The sequence below is a fragment of the Ammospiza nelsoni genome, chromosome 4 (genome assembly GCF_027579445.1).
Source record: "Ammospiza nelsoni isolate bAmmNel1 chromosome 4, bAmmNel1.pri, whole genome shotgun sequence".
In the NCBI taxonomy this organism is placed as follows: Eukaryota; Metazoa; Chordata; class Aves; order Passeriformes; family Passerellidae; genus Ammospiza; species Ammospiza nelsoni.
Genome location: NC_080636.1, coordinates 5,234,757 through 5,253,671, shown reverse-complemented (window position 1 = coordinate 5,253,671; position 18,915 = coordinate 5,234,757). Strand labels below are relative to the sequence as shown.

General features: G+C 40.0%; 1 protein-coding gene across 1 annotated transcript in view; it reads left to right on the top strand.

The window, feature by feature from the left end:
- Nucleotides 1-18,915, top strand: part of DDRGK1 (DDRGK domain containing 1) — a 46,174-nt gene that overhangs the window by 10,986 nt on the left and 16,273 nt on the right. Inside the window, exons 3-4 of the mRNA XM_059470697.1 lie at nucleotides 10,175-10,281; nucleotides 12,752-12,853. Of these exons, the coding sequence (XP_059326680.1) occupies nucleotides 10,175-10,281; nucleotides 12,752-12,853 (209 nt within the window). The remainder of the gene's footprint in view (nucleotides 1-10,174; nucleotides 10,282-12,751; nucleotides 12,854-18,915) is intronic.

Sequence of the window (18,915 nt, the reverse complement as noted above, 5' to 3'; positions counted from 1 at the left end):
GTCAGTGCTGTGAGGAACTACCCCTGAGAAATCACTGGGAAAGTATAAAAAATTTACAATAAAATAACACCATATTTTCTCTCCCTACTTCATCTCTTTTCTCTCTATACCCCTTACATTAAACCTCTGCCTCTTCCTGAGGTGAATCCTCCAGGATTCACCTGGAGGATATTTGTGGTGCCAGACCCTTCACATCCTTCCTAAAAACTTTTGTATTCCTGCTTAGCCATGCAGGGAATTAAATTAAATTACCTTAATTAATTTAATTAATTTAAATTACCTTAATTTTTCACTCTCTACAACTCCCTGAAAGGTGGCTGTGGTCAGGTGGGGTTGGTCTCTTTGTGTGGTGCCAGACTATTCACATCATTCCTAAAAACTTTTTAGGAAGTTTCCTCCTTAGCCATGCAGAGAATTAAATTAAATTACCTTAATTTTGGTGACCTTATCACTCTCTACAAACCCCTGAAAGGTAGTTGTAGTCAGGTGGGGTTTGGTCTCCTTCTCCAGCAGCACTGACAGAACCAGAGCACACAGCCTCAAGCTGCACCAAGGGTTGGATAGCAGGAAAAAGTTTTTCACAGAAAGGGTGATAAAGTTCTGGAATTTTCTGCCTGGGGAGGTGGTGGAGTCCCCATCCCTGGGTGTGTTTAACAAAGCCTGGATGTGGCACTGGGTGCCAGGGTTGAGTTGAGGTGTTGGGGCTGGGTTGGACTTGATCTTGAAGGTCTCTTCCGACCTGGTCATTCTGGGAATTCTGTATATTTGGGAAAAGAGAATCCACACCTTGCATTGAACAACAAGCTGTAGTGCATTACTGATCCCTTTTAAATTGGTGGGAAGCATTAATTCCCAATGGAATCTCTGCAAAACATGGAGTTCTCTCTCCAAGGAGCCATCCGGGTGGTGCTCAGGATCAAGAGGAGATCACCACAGCCTGCAGCATTTTGCCAGCAGGTTGTTGACAATGTGTTGTGTAAATCCTGAGCTGCATTTACAGTTCACAGCTACATTTCTGTGCTGTAGACAAAAATATGGTGATAAATAAGATCTTTCTACATCCTGTAAGTATAATTCCCTTTTCTGGTGAAGCTTGACACATGATTCTCTTTATTGCTGGAGAGATGAGATCACCATGATTCACCCCCTGGATTCTTTCTACTTTCAGATTGTGGGTGAAGTGTTCAGGCTTTGTGCCCAAGTTCTGCATTTTGTAGTGGAGATCAGGGTGATTTGTGGTGTGCAGGAGGTGAAAGCACTGAGCACACACCTCTGTCGTGCCTTCATTAGGGTCTGTTTGCACTTGGTTCAGCTTTTCTTGCCCTGCAGTTTGGAGGAAGCCTCACGTTGGCAGGTGAATGTCCTTTTCCAGCTAATTATGTTCAGCAGTTTCACAGATGGAGATTGGACAGGTGTGAACTTTTCAACTTTGGTTATTTCTTCTCGTGTGATAACATCCTGGAAAGAAAATGGAATCTAAAAATAGTCAGTTTTCAACTCCAGACATCAAAAGTTTGAACGCTGAGGGCCGACAGTGAAGCTGTCAAAGCAAATAGCTCATCTTATCTTACTTTGTCACTTTAGCAATAGAAGAATCTGTGTCATTGGGCTTTATAAATAATTCTTTTGCAGCTTTCTGTACATCAGATGCAAGTGCTGCTGCTTTTGCATGAAGTTCCCTTTGAAATGACATGCCTTCTTTTATTCGTTTTCCCTAATTTCTTACCCAAATTAAACCAGCTTCTTGCTTTTTTGCTTCTGTGGGTGGTTTTGTTCATATTTTGGGATGGTTTCTCCAAGTGGCTGAGCACAGGTGCACAGCAGGAGCAGCAAAGCCTTTGGAGATGAGCAGGGATTTGGGCAGAGGAGAAGCAGCTGTCCTGATTCCCCAGCACTGAGGGGCTCAGTGGCCATTATTAATTGGGATTTGCCACCCTCTGTGCTGCAAATCCTTCAGCCTGGCCCTGAGCTGCTTGTCTTAGGTAAGGCATTAAGATACCTGTCTTTTGTAAAGGTTTTTTCCTTACAAAAGGATGTGTTGAATTTTTAAAGCTTTCTCTGTGGACATGTGGAATCACTATCCTTTTTTTTTTTTTTTTTTTTTGCATTTTCTCTGTGTCACTGCGGTATAGAGCAGTTTTCCCTAATTGCTGCTTGCATTTGAACCAGCTGGAATGGCAAGTTCCCCTCCACAGCAGAGTTTTGTGCTAAAGAATTCATTGGCTCCTTGGAAAGAGAGCCCAGTGCAGCACCAGGGCTGAAGAGCAAAATTATTTGGCAATTTAGACAGAAACACCAAACCCAAGCCAGTCTGGTTTCTCCACTCTTGCCTTTGAAAACTCCTGAACATCTGCAACCAAAACAGATTTTTTTTCTGTTTGTTTGAATTTGTTGCAATTTTTACTGATAAATTTCTGTTCCATCTGTGGAATTTCCACTCTGGGCTTGTGCTGAACTTTGGGCAAAGCTGCCTGATCCTTCTGTGTGTCACTCTGATTTCTGCCAAGAAGTGATTTCTTCACCAAGTGATTTCTCAGCCCTGACCATCCCTGTGTCCCTGTGACAGTCACAAAGTGCACAAAGGTAGAAATCTGTTGCCACCTCAGAATTTTCTGCCTGTTGGGAGCCAGTTCTGCTGACTCTAGGAAATGTCCCCCAAGCTGCACTTGCAGACTTTGGAGTTGTGGTTAGCATGAGGGTTTTCTGTTTTCCATCTAACAATCAGATTTCAATTCCAGAATGAGAAAGAAGCTTTGAGGGTGAAGTTGTAGCCCACGGTTTCTGCTGCCTGTGCTGAGCTGCTGGGTTTGTGCCAGCACTCAAATCTCTCACAGAGCAATGGGGGAGGAAAAACACCCCCAAACCCTGGGCACTGAGATCAAAACCTTGAAAACGTCATTGTCCTTTCTGTAGCTTCAGTTTTACTTGTATGGTTTCTTTTACTTGTAAATTCCTTATTCCTGTATTAAATGATTCCTTATCCAGATGGATAAGGATAAGGAGTTATTAAATACAGGAGTAAGGATAAGGAATCATTTAATAGAGGAATAAAGAATTTAATTTAATCATTTAATAAGGAATCATTTAATACAGAGATAGTAAATTATTATTTTCAATATTCAAATCTACACCCACTGCATTTTGGGGCAGAAAGTGACCCATCAAGGTGATATTTCTATCAAAAACATAATTTCCTCTCAAGTGACAAGAAACTCATGAAGATGAAATAATGACAGGTAGAGTTGGGTTCTCTTGATCCAGCTGTGCTAAAAATAATGAGGGGTTTCTGTCACTTGGTTTTGTCTCAGGTTATAATTTCTTCAGCTTGCTGGGGTAGATATTAAATCAGTTACAGATTGTCACAGACAGACAATGGTGCAGCAGCAAATATTTTGACTTTCCTCCCAGAGGGAGAAGCCGGCAGGTACTGGGTCCCTGATTGCCAGGGTCCCTGTGGGCTGTGACAAGGGACAGCCCCAGCCAGGTACCCTCTGATGGCCAGAGATTGCTGGGAGATCTCTCACTTTGTTCTCCTTGGTGACAAAGTGATTCTCAAAATGACTGGGACCCCTGAGCTAGGGCCTTTCAAGCTGGCTTTAGAAAAATGGTTTTGATTGCCTCAAATTGCCCAATTTCATCCCAGCCACAACACTCCTGCCTTTCCTGCAGCCCTCTGCAATCTGGGAGTGCTGTTAAAAACTGAAAACCTCTGTGCTCTGCACATTGGAGCAGGGTGCCTGCTCCTCTCTCTCCCTGTGGAAAAGGAGAGTTGTGCATTTGTGTGGTCAGGTGGAGAGCCCAGCCAGCAGACTTAATTAACTCTGTGTGTCTTAATTTAAATTGAACCCAGACAGAGGTGGCTTTGTGGGCTGGCTGCAGCCAGGATGAAAATGCTGCAAGGCAGAAATGGGTGAGGATTTCAGGCATTAATCATTTAGGGCAAGAAAAGCCAAGCTGAGCAGTGGGAGAAGGGGATAAAGTGGAGTGGGGGAGGAAAAACACCCCCAGACCCTGGGCACTAAAATCAAAACCTTGAGAACTTCATTGTCCTTTCTGTAGCTTCAATTTTACTTGTAAGTTTGGATAAGGAATCATTTAATACAGGAATAAGGAATTTAATTTAATCATTTAATAAGGAATTTAATACAGAGATAGTAAATTATTATTTTCAATATTCAAATCTACACTCACTGCATTTTGGAGCAGAAGGTGACCCATCCACCTGATATTTCCATCAAAACCATAATTTCCTCTCAAGTGACAAGAAACTCATGAGGATGAAATAATGACAGGTACAGTTGGGTTGTCTTGATCCAGCTGTGCTAAAAATAGTGAGGGTTTTCTGTCACTTGGAGGGGTGTGTCAGGCCAAAACTTTGCTGCTGTTGGTGTGAGGGAGAGAGAAATTGGTGACTATAAATGCCCTAAATCATGGTGTGATTTATAAATGCCCTAAATCATGGGCAGAGCAAGAACCAGACTAGTGTAAGAAATGCCAAAATTACTTTCCAAAATGTCCCACACAACAGGGACCTCTGGGTCTGCTGGGGGTGTGGGTGGAAAAAAAAGGAAGAGGGAAGGATGTGTTAGAAGAGCCTCAGCAGCCCAGTCCATTTCCACAGAGTGTTTTTCAAGAGTTTGAATTTGAAAAACTTTCATTTTCACATCTTCAAAATGACCTTTCTGACCTGCTGAAAAATGTGCTGCCAAAAAATGGATTTTTGTATGGATTTTTGTTTTGGTTTGGATTTTTAACAAACAGAAAGTAAGGACTCCCTCGAAGAAATAATCTGCTTTTTTCAGATTGTTTTTATTATTTAATATTTTAAAAATATTTATTAATATTTTATTATTTCACAATTGCAATAATAGTACAGAACCCAGTCCATGGGCTTGTTGAAAAATGTGTTGCCAAAAAATGGGGTTTTGTATGGGTTTTTGTTTCGGTTTGGATTTTTAACAAACAGAAAGTAAGGACTCCCTTGAAGAAATAATCTGCTTTTGTCAGGTTACTTTTATTGTTAATTTTTTAATATTTATTGTTTAATATTTTATTATTTCATAATAGCAATAATAGTAGAGAACCCAGTCTGTGGGCATAAAACTCCCAAAAGTTAAATATCTCAACATCTGCATGGCTTTTCCCTGAGCTTTTAGCATTGTGCAGCTGAGCACAAGTGTTGGAATCTCCAGCAGAGTGAACATTTGGTTAAATTATTTTACTTCCACAGCATCACTAATGATAAATCCAACAGCTTTTGACAGTTTGAGTGCTCGAGTTTGTGAAATAAAACATGAGAAAGAAAAGTTTGTGAGTGCAACATAAATGAAATTATAAGTTACTCTCTTCTTTTGCATGGTAAGGTTTGGAGATGAGAATCTCACATTTCTCTTTGAAAGTATTAATCATTATTGGGAAAGAAAGCAAAAAACAAGGTTTTAAGTTTTTAAAATTATAATAATAGGGCATTTTAAAATGCTTTTTATTGCTTTGTGTGGCATTTAAGCTTAGCTTTCAAATACGGCAGCTAAAAAAATTGTGTATGAGTGTTTTCTGCTGCTTTTTTGGGGAAAATAATATAAAAATAATGCTCCATCCCCATTGAGTGATGAATATTGTGCATGAGTTCAAGAAGAAAGTGTTTGTGCTGAAATCTCTTAAAATAAGCACTTTTTCTGAGCACTGAAAGCTCTGGAAAATGTGTAAATTTAGAAGCAGTGATGTGGTCCCACGCTTTTCTCGTGAAACGGAGCTGTGTTAATTTGTTACTTGAAATTATTTTAATGCTTAATCAGTGGGAAAACCTTTCTAGTACAGATGAACTTTGACTAATATCCCAACCAGTGAATCAAAAGTCAGTTTTGCCCCCAGTGAGTGTCTGGTCCTGCTCAGGCACAGCCTGGGCAGGGGGGTTTGTGGTTTCTCACTTCTGCCAAATGCTTCTAACTGAGAATAAACTTCACATTCTGCTCCAGAGCTCTGCTCTTTGTGTCTGCTACACTTTTCTGCCCTAATGTTGCCTGCTTTTGTGGCTTCTGATTAATAAACCGGTTTCTCGTTCAGTTTCTAAATTAAAAATTAAAAACGCACCAAAATTAAGGGTAGTTATTAGACTGTAATTAATCCCACCACAGGGTTGTGTTACTGGGGAATAACCACACCTTTCCAGTGGCTGGTGTCACACATCTGCTGGGTATTAATTACCTGCTGTTAATAACATTTTCTGCTTTTGCCTGGCATCTTTCCCACCCTCACCTTTCCCTTACTCCTTTTGTTAGGTGCTGCATAAATAGTAAATCAGGCTGCTGTGCCCAAAGTAGTTTCACCTGTACAACTTTCTTTTTTTTTTTTTTTTTTTTTTAATGGATGGGAATCCATTTGCTTCACCCAAAATTTAAAAGGAAGCAAGACAAGGACAGCTGGACCAGGTTGGATGGGGCTTGTGGAAGGTGGGAGTGGCAGTGAGGTTTTGGAACAAGATCCTTAAGGTCCTTTCCAATCCAAACCGTTCTGGGATAACTAAAATACACAATGCTGATTGTTTATTTTGGAAGGTTTTGTCTGTTCTGTACACACTACAGAATTCTGCTGAATTTCTGGCCTGGTAGAGAACATCCAGCACTCCAGCACATTTTCTAAAAGTACTGGGAAGCATTTTTAAAAAGAAATCTGTAAATTTCCAGCAAGTCAGATACCTGTGTGATAACTTCCCTGTTGTGCTGCCTCTCAGTGTGTTCAAAATATCAATGAAAAGCAAAATTTCCCTGAAACCACCTCTCCGCTGGGCAGCAGAGAGCCCAACATTTGTGTAAAGCAGAGTTTGTCACACTGCTTGTGCTTTCTGCCTGTGGGTGGGAACTCCTGGCACTGCAGAAAGGTTGGGTTGGATTCATGTTAAAGCTCACCCAGTGCCACCCCTGCCATGGCAGGGACACCTTCCACTGTCCCAGGCTGCTCCAAGCCCCGTCCAGCCTGGCCTTGGGCACTGCCAGGGATGCAGGGCCAGCCACAGCTGCTCTGGGAAATTTCACACAGGAAAAATTCATTCCCAATATTCCATTTAAACCTGGTTTCTTTCAATCTTAAAATTAAAAGAAATTTTCTGTCAGTGTGGGGTTTCCCACTGGCTGCCCAAGCCCAGCTCTTGGGAGATGCTAAACTCATGAACCCTCCTGCATCCCTCTCAAGCTCAGGGACAGATGGAGGCCAAATTTCTCTGGACTCGCTCCCCACAGAGTCTCCCAGTGCTGTCACAGCCACAAGTGTGTGAAAAGTGATTGTTAAAAGCTGCTGAAACAAGCCCTGCTTGATGAAAATGAAATTAAGAATTGCTGGCTGTGCGCAGCACCCTCCCTGCTTTTGGTGGAGCTGTGACAACAAACGAATTTGTTGTCACAGCTTTGGCTGTGTGTTTATGTTGCTGTCAGCACCTTCAGGTTTATTGGGTAGATTTTAATTGCAGCCAGGTTTGGTGCCCTGGTGACCTTTGCAGCTCTGCTGAATCATGGCTGTGGCTGCATCCCCATCTCTGCCTCTTTTGAGGGTGGAACTCCACACTGCAGGAAGCTTGGGGGAAGTGGTGCCTAAAGGGACACATCAAATGCTTCAAAAAGAAGGAATAACAAAGGTGTGTTTGATCCAGGACTGGAAAAAAGGCTTTAAAACAAACCTTCCTTAGGTTTCTGGTTCAATTAATCTTAATATAGATGAAATCTGAGAAGCCCTGAGGTGGAACAGTGTCATAGATGCTGTTTTATATTTGTGGTGTTGGCAAGAAATAATTTTCTAAACTATAATACCAGAGCTGTTAATTTTGGAGTAATAACTAGTGCTGGGTATGCTCCCCTCAATGCTGTATTTAAAATAGAAATAAAATTATTTTAAGCATCATTCAAATTATAGAAGCAACTGTGTCAGGCCTGAGTATCCCTGGTGCAGGAAGGGGAACCCTTTTGATCCTCTCAGACTCCAGCATTTCTCTGAAGGCCCAGCTCAGCAACCAGGCTCACATTAATTCCATCTCCTGAAAACTGCTGTTATTTGAGAGGCACACCTACACAACTCTCAGATACATTTATTTCTCGTGATGTCTTGGTAGTTTAACCATAGAAGAGTGCCACAGATGCTGTTTTATACTTGTGATGTTTGCAGGAAGTCATTTTCTAAACAATTTTACCAGAGCTGAGCTGTTAATTTTGGAGTAATAACTGCTAGTGCTGGGTGTGCTCACCCATTGTGACTGGAGCTCCCCTCAATGCTGTATTTAAAATAGAAATAAAGTTATTTTAAGGATCATTCAAATTATAGAAGCAACTGTGTCAGGTCTGAGTACCCCTGGTGCAGGAAGGGATATTTAAGAAGGGATATTTAAGAGATTTCAGCACAAACACTTTCTTCTTGAACTTATGCACAATATCCATCACTCAATGGGGGTGAAGCATTATTTTTATATTATTTTTCCCAAAAAAGCAGCAGAAAACACTCCTACAAGATTTTTTTAGCTGCAGGATTTGAGTGCTGAGCTCAGATGCCACACAAAGCAATAAAAAGCATTTTAAAATGCCCTATTATTATAATTTTAAAAACTTTTAAAACCTTGTTTTTTGCTTTCTTTCCCAATAGTGATTAATACTTGCAAAGAAAAATGTGAGATTCTGATCTCTAAACCTTACCATGCAAAAGAAGAGAGGAACTTTTGATTTCATTTATGTTGCACTCTCAAACTTTTCTTTCTCATGTTTTATTTCACAAACTCGAGCACTCATGATGTAGTTTAACCATAGCCCCATTCTGTGTCTTGGAATTAGTAAAACAAGAATGTTTCCAACCTAATTCTTCATAAAAAAGAAGTGGGAGTGTCATTCATCCATATTCTTCTTTCATAGCAGCTTTTTGGGTTCCCAAAAAAGGGACCAGGTGCTCTGGAGAGAAAACAGAAAACATCCTGGCACAAATCTCCTCCAGTTTGGATCTGAACTCAGCATCCAGCAGAGCAGCACTGGGGATGCTCAAAGCACCAATTATTTTACCCCAAAAATAAGATATATGTGAGAGTTTTCATTTTGAGCCTGCCATGACTGTGAATTTGTTTGTGCAGTGAGCTGAGGATTTCTCTGGGAGTGTTGAGCTCAGTCCCCAGCACTGATTTAGAGCAGCAAATAAAAGTGGCCAAATATTCCTGAGCTTTGAGCAGGGAGGAAATGGCTGCATTTAAAACTTCTTCCTCAGCCTTTGAATGAGCAGAAATCCTCATTTGCACACCCTTTGAGCATAAAACCCTTTCATATTTCACCCTTGCAGAATCACCTCTGTAAACAACCATTTGTCAAACAACAGGCAAATATTTACATGTCATTTTCTTGCAGGCAGACCCAAGATTTGCATTTCAAGGATTTTTTTTCCCCTCATCCCTAAAAGGTTTTTTCTGTCAGAACCCAGTGTATGAGTGGGGTGCCTCTGAATCCCATTTTTTCAGTGAAAATTGTTTGTGCAAAGCCTGGGGATAACTGGGAAGTCTCTGCAGGCCAATGTTGAGCAGGTAAATAATGCCGACCATTAGCACAATTTCTGTATCAGAGAAAAATCTCTCTTTTCAATTGTGGAAAGCAAGAAATATTTATGAAAAACCTCCCTTCAAAGGATCAGGGAAATTTTGGTCCAATTTCTGTATTAGAGAAAAATCTCTCTTTTTAATTGTGGAAAGCAAGAAATATTTATGAAAAGCCTCCCTTTCAAAGGATCAGGGAAATTTTGGTACAATTTCTGTATCAGAGAAAAATCTTTTTTAATTGTGGAAAGCAAGAAATAGTTATGTAAAGCCCCCCTTCAAAGGATCAAGGAAATTTTGGTACAATTTCTGTACAATTTCTGTATCAGAGAAAAATCTCTCTTTTAATTGTGGAAAGCAAGAAATATTTATGAAAAGCCTCCTTTCAAAGGATCAAGGAAATTTTTATTTCTGCCTTCACTTGAGTGTGTGTTTGCCTTGTTACTTCTGCTCTGTGGCTTTGGCAGTCTCTTGTGATTTTTTCCCCTTTTTTCCATCTAAAAGCTCTTGTCTGAAGTGTGTGTGTATCTCCTTTTCATCTCCTGCTCCTTTCCTAAGCAGCACTGAAGTTCCTCTGAGAGACTTTTGACAGCTGATTTCAAATTTGTCATTTCTGCCATGTTGCAGAGGAAGAGGATGCTGAGGAGGTGCCAGAATTTCAGGTGTCTGGGAAAATTGGAGCAAAGAAGCAGAGGAAATTAGAAGAGAAACAAGCCAGGAGAGCACAGAGAGAGGTGAGGATTTCCTGCCACGTCTTCAGCAGAGAGCTGGGAATGACACAGAAAGCCAAAGCAGTGTCATCATCACTAAATGCTTCTTTTATCTTAAAAATGTCAGTTCAGCTTTTGCTGGCCCAAGAGGGCTGTGGAAAACTCTGTCTCATTTTCTTTCCGTTCAGGCTCGTGGGGAGGACAGGAGTTAAACTCTTGAATGCTCTTTTTTGGACGTTTCCACTGCTTTCCAGCTCAATGCCACCCCTGTCTCCCCTTAAAAATAAAAAATACATTCCAGTCCCCACGGAGCTGGTGCAACACCCTGGGCAGCTGTGAGGAGTGCTTCAGGTGCTCTCAGAAATGTGCTTTGGTTTGATCTGTGTTTAGCCATATTTATTATTTTTTTAGACTGAGGGAGATGAAACAAGATAACAGATAGAACAAGAGGACACAGTCTCAAGCTGCGTCAAGCGAGATGTAAGTTAGAATTAAGAAGCAAATATTTCACAGAAAGAGTGGTCAGATACTGGAATCATTTACCCAGTGAGGTGGTGGAGTCATCATCCCTTGAAGAATTCAAAAAAAGACTGGATGTGGCACTTGCTGCCATGATCTAGTGAACAGTTAGAACATCGACTGGACTAGATGATCTTATAGGTCTCTTCCAGTCTTGAACTTCTGTGATTCTGTGTGATTCTGTGAAAAGCTTTTTGGTGTTAATTCCAGGGAAGCAAGAGGCATTTCGGCCTTCTGAAAGCAGCACTTTGTGCATTTTCCTTGGAATTGTTCTATTTTTTTATATATAAATTTTTTTCAAACTCTCTATTGTTCTGTATGAACATTTTTAAAGCTTGTGGAAATCCCAGGTTGGGAATTTTAGTGTCACCTGAGGTTTAAATCCAGTTTATTAGGTGAAGCAGTTGGTAATAAACTTAATTACTCGTTATATATATACTTCCATTTTGAACCTTTTCTCACTGAGTGCTTTCATCATTTTGTTACTTTCCATACTCATTGAATTTAATTTTTCCCTTTTTTTTGGTGGAAAATGTGAACAAACTTAAATGAAGTTGGATGAGCATCAGTTGGTGGAGCAAGGAATCTTCTGTTTCATTTTAAAACATGCTGATTTTTTATTTTCCCATGTAGACAGATAAATTCCTTGGATGGGGCTTTTTCTCTGAAACTCTCAAAGCCAAATCCTCCACTGGAATATTTTCTGCTTGTCCTTTTAATATATTTTCAAATAATATATTAATATATTAATTTATTTTATTACCATATTTTCAATAATTTATATTTTATTATATTAATATAATAATGTAATAATATAATATTTATATTTTATTATATTAATATATTTTCATGCCCTGAGGAGCCTGAAAAAAAATCTTCAAAAAATCTAAACATAGCACGACAACACTGTCTTTATTTTTCCCTCATTTTGCAACAATTTCTTTGTCTTAACAACAAAAATAAAATCATTTTAAGATAAAAAATAAAATTATTGCTGCTTTTTCTACAAGAGATTCTGCCCAGGTAATGATACATTTAAATGCACTTTTTTTTACATTGTGTGTTCCAAATCCTTTTTATTTCCTTCCTTCTGTAAGGTCCTTCCTAACTAAACTTCAAGTGAGGAGAACTGAAATTCCATGATACAAAATTGCTCAGCATCACTGTTGTAATTAGCTTATAAGGACATTCAAAAATAAATTAGATAAGTGAGAAGAGTAATTTCTAAATTTACCAGAGAGTTGAGTGTGCTGAAGGGAGGGGAGGTGAAATCATAGTGGCTTTTTATTATTATTATTTTTATTCTTTTTGATGTTTCTTTCTATCTAAAAGGTGGGAAGAAACCCCCTCTTTCTTGAAATATTTGTTTACCTTCTTTTACTTTGATTTCTGTTCAGTTGAGGGCCGTGTAATTTATTTTTGCTTGAATGAGGAAACTCGTATTTGTTTCTGGTTTAGTTTGCAGTATTCCTAATAAAGACTGCACTACAGCACTTCTATTTCACATGATTCAGGGAAAAAGAGGAATACAAACTAAAAGTCTAATTTTATGTGTTTGTTTATTTATTTCTTTTAAATGTTGTGCACAGCAATCCACAGAGTACTTCCTAGAACTTGGAAAATTGCTCAAATGCCTGAAAATTGCTCAAAGCCAGCTTGGTCACTTTAGCAAGTACCTTCCTACTTAAATCCCATAATTTTAAACAATTTTAGTTTAGTTTTATTATTTGTTTTCCCAGTATTTATCAGGACAGCAAGCCCACCCACCTTACAACAGGAACATTATTCTGCCTCTCAGAGAAAAATGCTTTCAATATTTAATTTTTTTTCTTGGTCTAAGTTGATAATCCAGTCACTGCTGAACATTTGCAGCATGGATCAAACTAAATGTGTATGATCATGGTTATCATCATATGAAAGTTTAAAATGTAGATTCAAAAAGAGTAAAGTTTGGCTTGCATCATGTTTATTTCAGGCTGAAGAAGCAGAGAGAGAGGAAAGGAGAAAACTCGAGTCCAAAAGAGAGGAGGAGAGGAGGAAAGAAGAGGAGAGGATTCGTCAGGAGGAGGAACGACAGGTGGGAATAATTTTATTTATTTATTTCAGGAAATCCTGAGCCAGCTTTGCTTTGGGGATGGTTTCTGGGGGAGTTCTGTGCCCAGGAACCTGCAGGGACCACAGGGCCTGTCCTGCTCCAGCCACATCCAGAATTTGGGAGTTCAGGAATTTGCCCAGCCCGGCTCTGAGTGTCTCCCAAGGATGGAGATTCACAACTTCCCCTCTTCCCTGGGAGCTGCCAGCTGGAACCAGCAGGGCACAAAGTGAAAGGCAGCAGCAGCAGCAGCAATTCATTTTGCAAGTGTTGTGTGAAATTTCATTTTAATTTTATGTATTTGCATGTGCTTCCCAATGAAAGCTGCTTGAGCTGTGCATATGTGAGCAGGAGGGACCCAGAAAAACAGGTACAGCTCAGCTGAAATGCTGCTGGTGAATTCTTTTCATTAGAGAGGGAGGAAATCTTGGACATCAGAGCTGCTTTTTGTACTCAGTGCTGGCTGAGAACTTCGTGCTGTGGTGCTGCTGCAAGTTGTGGGGTGGAAAGGACAGAGGTGTTCTGCACAGTTCTGAGATGAAAAATTGCAGCCCTCAGCTCTCACTGAGAATTTTTTTGGTGTTTTTTTGGAAATTTGTGTCTCTGCTTCATGGAGATTTATTTTAATTTGCTCCAAGAGCAGGTTGTGTAAGTGGGGTGTGTTACTGATAATATTTTAGAAAGGAAAAGATGGTTTTTCCTTTCCTCTGTTGAGGGTATGAAGGCAGGATAAAGCAATTTTAAAAAATAACCCATACATTACACATACAGATTATATCCATGAGATTTTTATGTGAATTTCCATTTAGCTCTAGGATTATTCCCCAAAAATCTCAAAATTTTCCTTCTGAATTCTCAGTTCCTTCCCATCAGTAGAAATCTTGAATTTCAGAAATTGGAGGGGGAGAATGTCAGCGCTACAACATCAGAATACGTAGAAAAATCTGAGATTTTGTAAAGCAGCTTGACCAAACTTCCAGAGGACCAATAATTCCACAGCTTCCCTTGCAAGACAGATGTACAAATTTATTTTTTTAATATTTTCCTTAAGTTCTGAGAGCTTCATGTTCTTGAAACCATTAATAATGGGCTGAGATGACTCCAGTGCTTTATGGGAATGGTGACACCCTGGCTGGACAGTGCCATTTAGTGACACTGGAACTTCCAGTCCCGTGCAGGGTGACAGCACAGAAGGTGAATTTTTAAGCAAATTCTTCCTGAGCTGGGCCAACCTGCTCCTCCAGGGAAGCTGTGGCACAGGACTGAGCTGTTCTGCTGGGCTTTAGCAATTTAGCTGGGTTAACTCAGGCACCGTTGAAAAGTTCAGTAGAAAATAAAATTAGAATTTCAACTTCACACAGAAATATTTATTTACCTTCTTTTACTTTCTGTTCAGTTGAGGGCCGTGTAATTTATTTTTGGTTGAATGAGGAAACTCTTACTTGTTTCTAGTTTAGTTTGCAGTATTCCTAATAAAGACTGCACTACAGCACTTCTATTTCACATGATTCAGGGAAAAAGAGGAATACAAACTAAAAGTCTAATTTTATTTGTTTGTTTATTTATTTCTTTTAAATGTTGTGCACAACAATCCACAGAGTACTTCCTAGAACTTGGAAAATTGCTCAAATGCCTGAAAATTGCTCAAATCCAGCTTGGTCACTTTAGCAAGTACCTTCCTACTTAAATCCTGTAATTTTAAACTATTTTAGTTTAGTTTTATTATTTGTTTTCCCAGTATTTATCAGGACAGCAAGCTCACCCACCAGGCTACAACAGGAACAGTTTCTCAGAGGAAAATGCTTTCAATATTTATTTTATTTTCTTGGTCTAAGTTGATAATCCAGTCACTGCTGAACATTTACAGCATGGATCAAAGTAAATGTGTTTGACAACATTTAATGTCCATGCTCAGCTGTTTTCTGGTAATTTGAAATTTGTCTTCATGGAGCCTGTAACAGGAAACAGAACAATTGAAGAGAGCCTGTCCTTAGGCTCAGAACATCTCATTTTTCCAATCTTGTTACAGCCTGATGGAAAAGGCAGAGCCTCTGAGAGGATCATTGGGTTTATGGAATACACAGGATAAAATGTCATTTATTTTCCTCTAGAGCAGGAATTCTTCATGTCATGGCTTGCCACTAGGAAGGCCTTGTGGATTGCACATGTTGTGATTCCATTCCCTCATCTGAAAGGCAAAATTCTGAGAGACACCTCAAGTAGTGACTGATAGCAGATAAAAACCAGGGTGGATCTGGTTTTTTAGAGGCATTTTGGTCACTGACATTGCTGTAGTTTATATAATCCCACAAGGCACAAAAAAATCAGTTTATCACTGAAATTTGCCTGAGAAATGTTGCAGTTGTCAGGTACCTCCTTTTCCCTTTCCTCTCCCAGAGTATTTCTGCAGAGACAAATCCCCAACCAAGCACAGCCAGCTTTGGTACCTAAATTTTGACTGATAGCAGGTAAAAACCAGGGTGGATCTGGGGTTTTTTTGAGACATTTGGAGACATTTTGGTCATTGACATTGCTGTAGTTTATATAGTCCCACAAAGCACAAAAAATTCAGTTTATCACTGAAATTTGCCTGAGAAATGTTGCAGTTGTCAGGTACCTTTCCTCTCCCAGAGTATTTCTACAGAGCCAAGTCCCCAAACAAGCAGAGCCAGCTTTGGTACCTAAATTCCACTTAAACCCTTTTTTTTCCAGTGTTTTTCCTAAGAACTGCTACTAAAATTGTGCTGACAGGTAGGAACTGTGACTTGAGGGAGTTATGGGGGCTAAAATCTTGCCTAGCCTTGAGAAAAATACCCTCTGCTTCTATTTCAATAGATTTGTATGCACTTCTAAATAAAATGTGGTTGCCCCTTGGCTTGAGTGAGTGTTGCAAACCAGATCATGTATTTTTAAATTCAAGTTTCCTTTCCAGTGTTCTGCTGAGCTGATTGGCTGCAGGCCTGAGGAGGCTCCTTTATAACTGGCATTTGCTTCAGCTCTGCTTTACCCTGGGGATTTCCCTTTCACTCTTGGAGTTTTTTGGTGGTGAGCTGGTTTACCAGCTGACAGCTTATCAATGAGAGTGAATTTCCTCTGATGTTGCAAAACAGAGTCTTCAGACAAAAACTGGCAGATTGCTCACACACAAAAAAAAAGCTCTTTTTCCTTTGCCTGTGCACAGAAATTTTGGTACATTTGAAATTAAGTGCCTAAATGCACTTAGATTTTGGTAAATCTGCATTTAAGTGCCTAGATGCACTTAGATTTTGGTAAATTTGCATTTAAGTGCCTAAATGCACTTAGATTTTGGTAAATTTGCATTTAAGTGCCTAGATGCACTTAGATTTTGGTAAATCTGCATTTAAGTGCCTAGATGCACTTAGATTTTGGTAAATCTGCATTTAAGTGCCTAAATGCTCTTAGATTTTGGTAAATTTGCATTTAAGTGCCTAAATGCACTTAGATTTTGGTAAATCTGCATTTAAGTGCCTAGATGCACTTAGATTTTGGTAAATCTGCATTTAAGTGCCTAAATGCATTTAGATTTTGGTAAATGTGTATTTAAGTGCCTAGATGCACTTAGATTTTGGTAAATTTGCATTTAAGTGCCTAGATGCACTTAGATTTTGGTAAATCTGCATTTAAGTGCCTAAATGCACTTAGATTTTGGTAAATCTGCATTTAAGTGCCTAAATGCACTTAGATTTTGGTAAATCTGCATTTAAGTGCCTAAATGCTCTTAGATTTTGGTAAATCTGCATTTAAGTGCCTAGATGCACTTAGATTTTGGTAAATTTGCATTTAAGTGCCTAGATGCACTTAGATTTTGGTAAATTTGCATTTAAGTGCCTGAATAAAAAAGATTTGGATCTTTAGAGCTGTAGAAATGAGGGTCAGCTAAAATCACAAGGATCCTCTGGAAGGTTTGACCCTAAAGTTTTGACTCTTTGATCATGGAAGAAGAGGCACCAAATTGTAGTTGTTTTATTATGTGAACAGCAAGATTTGTGTGTGTGTCTCAGCAGAGCTCTTCATTCATTGTCTGTTTGATATTTATATCCATTTTTCTACATTACCAGTGCATTTCTGGAGGCTGATGGAGAACCACTCCATAACTGCAATTTAAGCATCAGTTTTCAAGTGTGCATTCTTCCCTCAAAATCAATTTCTCATAAGAAAGGACAAGTTGAAAACCTTGAAAAAAAGCCTCATTTTTCCTCAGATTGTGAGAGGTTAAGGACACTTTCTGTCTAAGCAGGGAGGGGGGCAGGAATCCTACAGATCCATCTGCTCTGTGCCAAATTATTCTCAAAAGTCACTTTTGGCTTCCTGTAGAACCTGCCCTGACAATACAAAAACTGAATTCTGTACAAAGAGGGATTCTTTGATCCATGGCCCTCTAAACACTCAGGATGCTTTTCTTCATCCTAAAAATTGAGAAAACAGCCACAAATAAAGCACAGACAGGGAGCAGGTGTGCCTGAAGAGTGTTTGCTCTGCTTTCCTCACTACCAGTGAGGTTTTGTCCACCCAAGCAGCATCCTGAGCAATCTGTGATCCCAAAAATCCATGTGTGCTTCCAGCTGGGAGCCTCAGAGAGATTTTGGGATAATAATATTCCAAATTTTGGAAATAATCCCTGGGATTATTTCTGCAGAACCTGCCCTGACAATACAAAAACTGAATTCTGTGCAAGGAGGGATTCTTTGATCCGTGGCCCTCTAAACACTCAGGATGCTTTTCCTCCTCCTAAAAATTGAGAAAACAGCACAAATAAAGAAATGACAAGGAGCAGGTGGTGCCTGAAGAGTGTTTGCTCTGCTTTCCTCAATACCAGTGAGGTTTTCTCCACCCAAGCAGCCTCCTGAGCAATCTGTGATCCCAGAAATCCATCTGGGAGCCTCAGAGAGATTTTGGGATGCTGTGGGTTTCACTTTTTGGAAATAATCCCTGGGATTATTAAGAGGCAAACAGAGGGTGAAAGGAGCCTCACAGCACATCCAGGTCCTTGGTGGGTTGGGTGGGAAAAAGAACAGAAAACAAAGGTTTGAGTGACTCATTTATTTATTTATTTGTTCAATAAAAATGTGGTCAAAGTGGGATTAGTTTGTTCTTCACATGCAGTGGATTAAACTAATCAAAAAGAAATCTTTACACTGTTCAAGCCCTCAGTCTGGGTAACATTTAGATGGGCGAGGAGAGAGACCAAAAAAAAAAAAAAAACCCCAAAAAAATAAAAGCAGCTGAAGATGAGCATCTGCAGTTACCACATTTCCATCTGCTGGGATTTCCCCAGCACCCCACCCATGGCTGGGGGTTGGCCCAGCCACTCTCTGCTCTGAGCCACGAGCTCAGGAGGAACCTGAGTGCCCAAAATGTGGGGTTTGAAAGGTGGGTTTGAGCTCAGGAGGAACCTGAGTGCAAAAATGTGGGGTTTGAGGTCAAAAGGAACCTGAGTGCTCAAACTGTGGGGTTTGAAAGGGGGGTTTGAGCTCAGGAGGAACCTGAGTGCAAAAATGTGGGGTTTGAGCTCAAAAGGAACCTCAGTGCTCAAATGTAGGGTTTGAGCTCAGAAGGGACCTGAGTACCAAAAATATAGGGTTTGAAGGGTGGGTTTGGCCTCATATGTCAGGTTTGAAAGGTGGATTTGAACTCAGAAGGGACCTGAGTGCCAAAAATGTGGGGTTTGGGCTCAGAAGGGACATGAGTGCCAAAAATGTGTGGTTTGAAAGGTGGGTTTGAGCTCAGAAGGAACTTCAGTGACAAAATGTGGGGTTTGAGCTCAGAAGGAGCCTGAGTACCAAAAATGTGGGGTTTGGGCTCAGGAGGAACCTGAGTGCCCAAATGTGGGGTTTGAAAAGTGAGTTTGAGCTCAAAAGGAACCCGAGTGCCCAAATATGGGGTTTGAGCTCAAAAGGGACCTGAGTGCCCAAAAATGTGGGGTTTGAAAGGGGGATTTGAGCTGAAGAGGAACCTGAGTGCCCAAATGTGGGATTTGAGCTCAGAAGGGACATGAGTGCCAAAAATGTGGGATTTGAAAGGTGGGT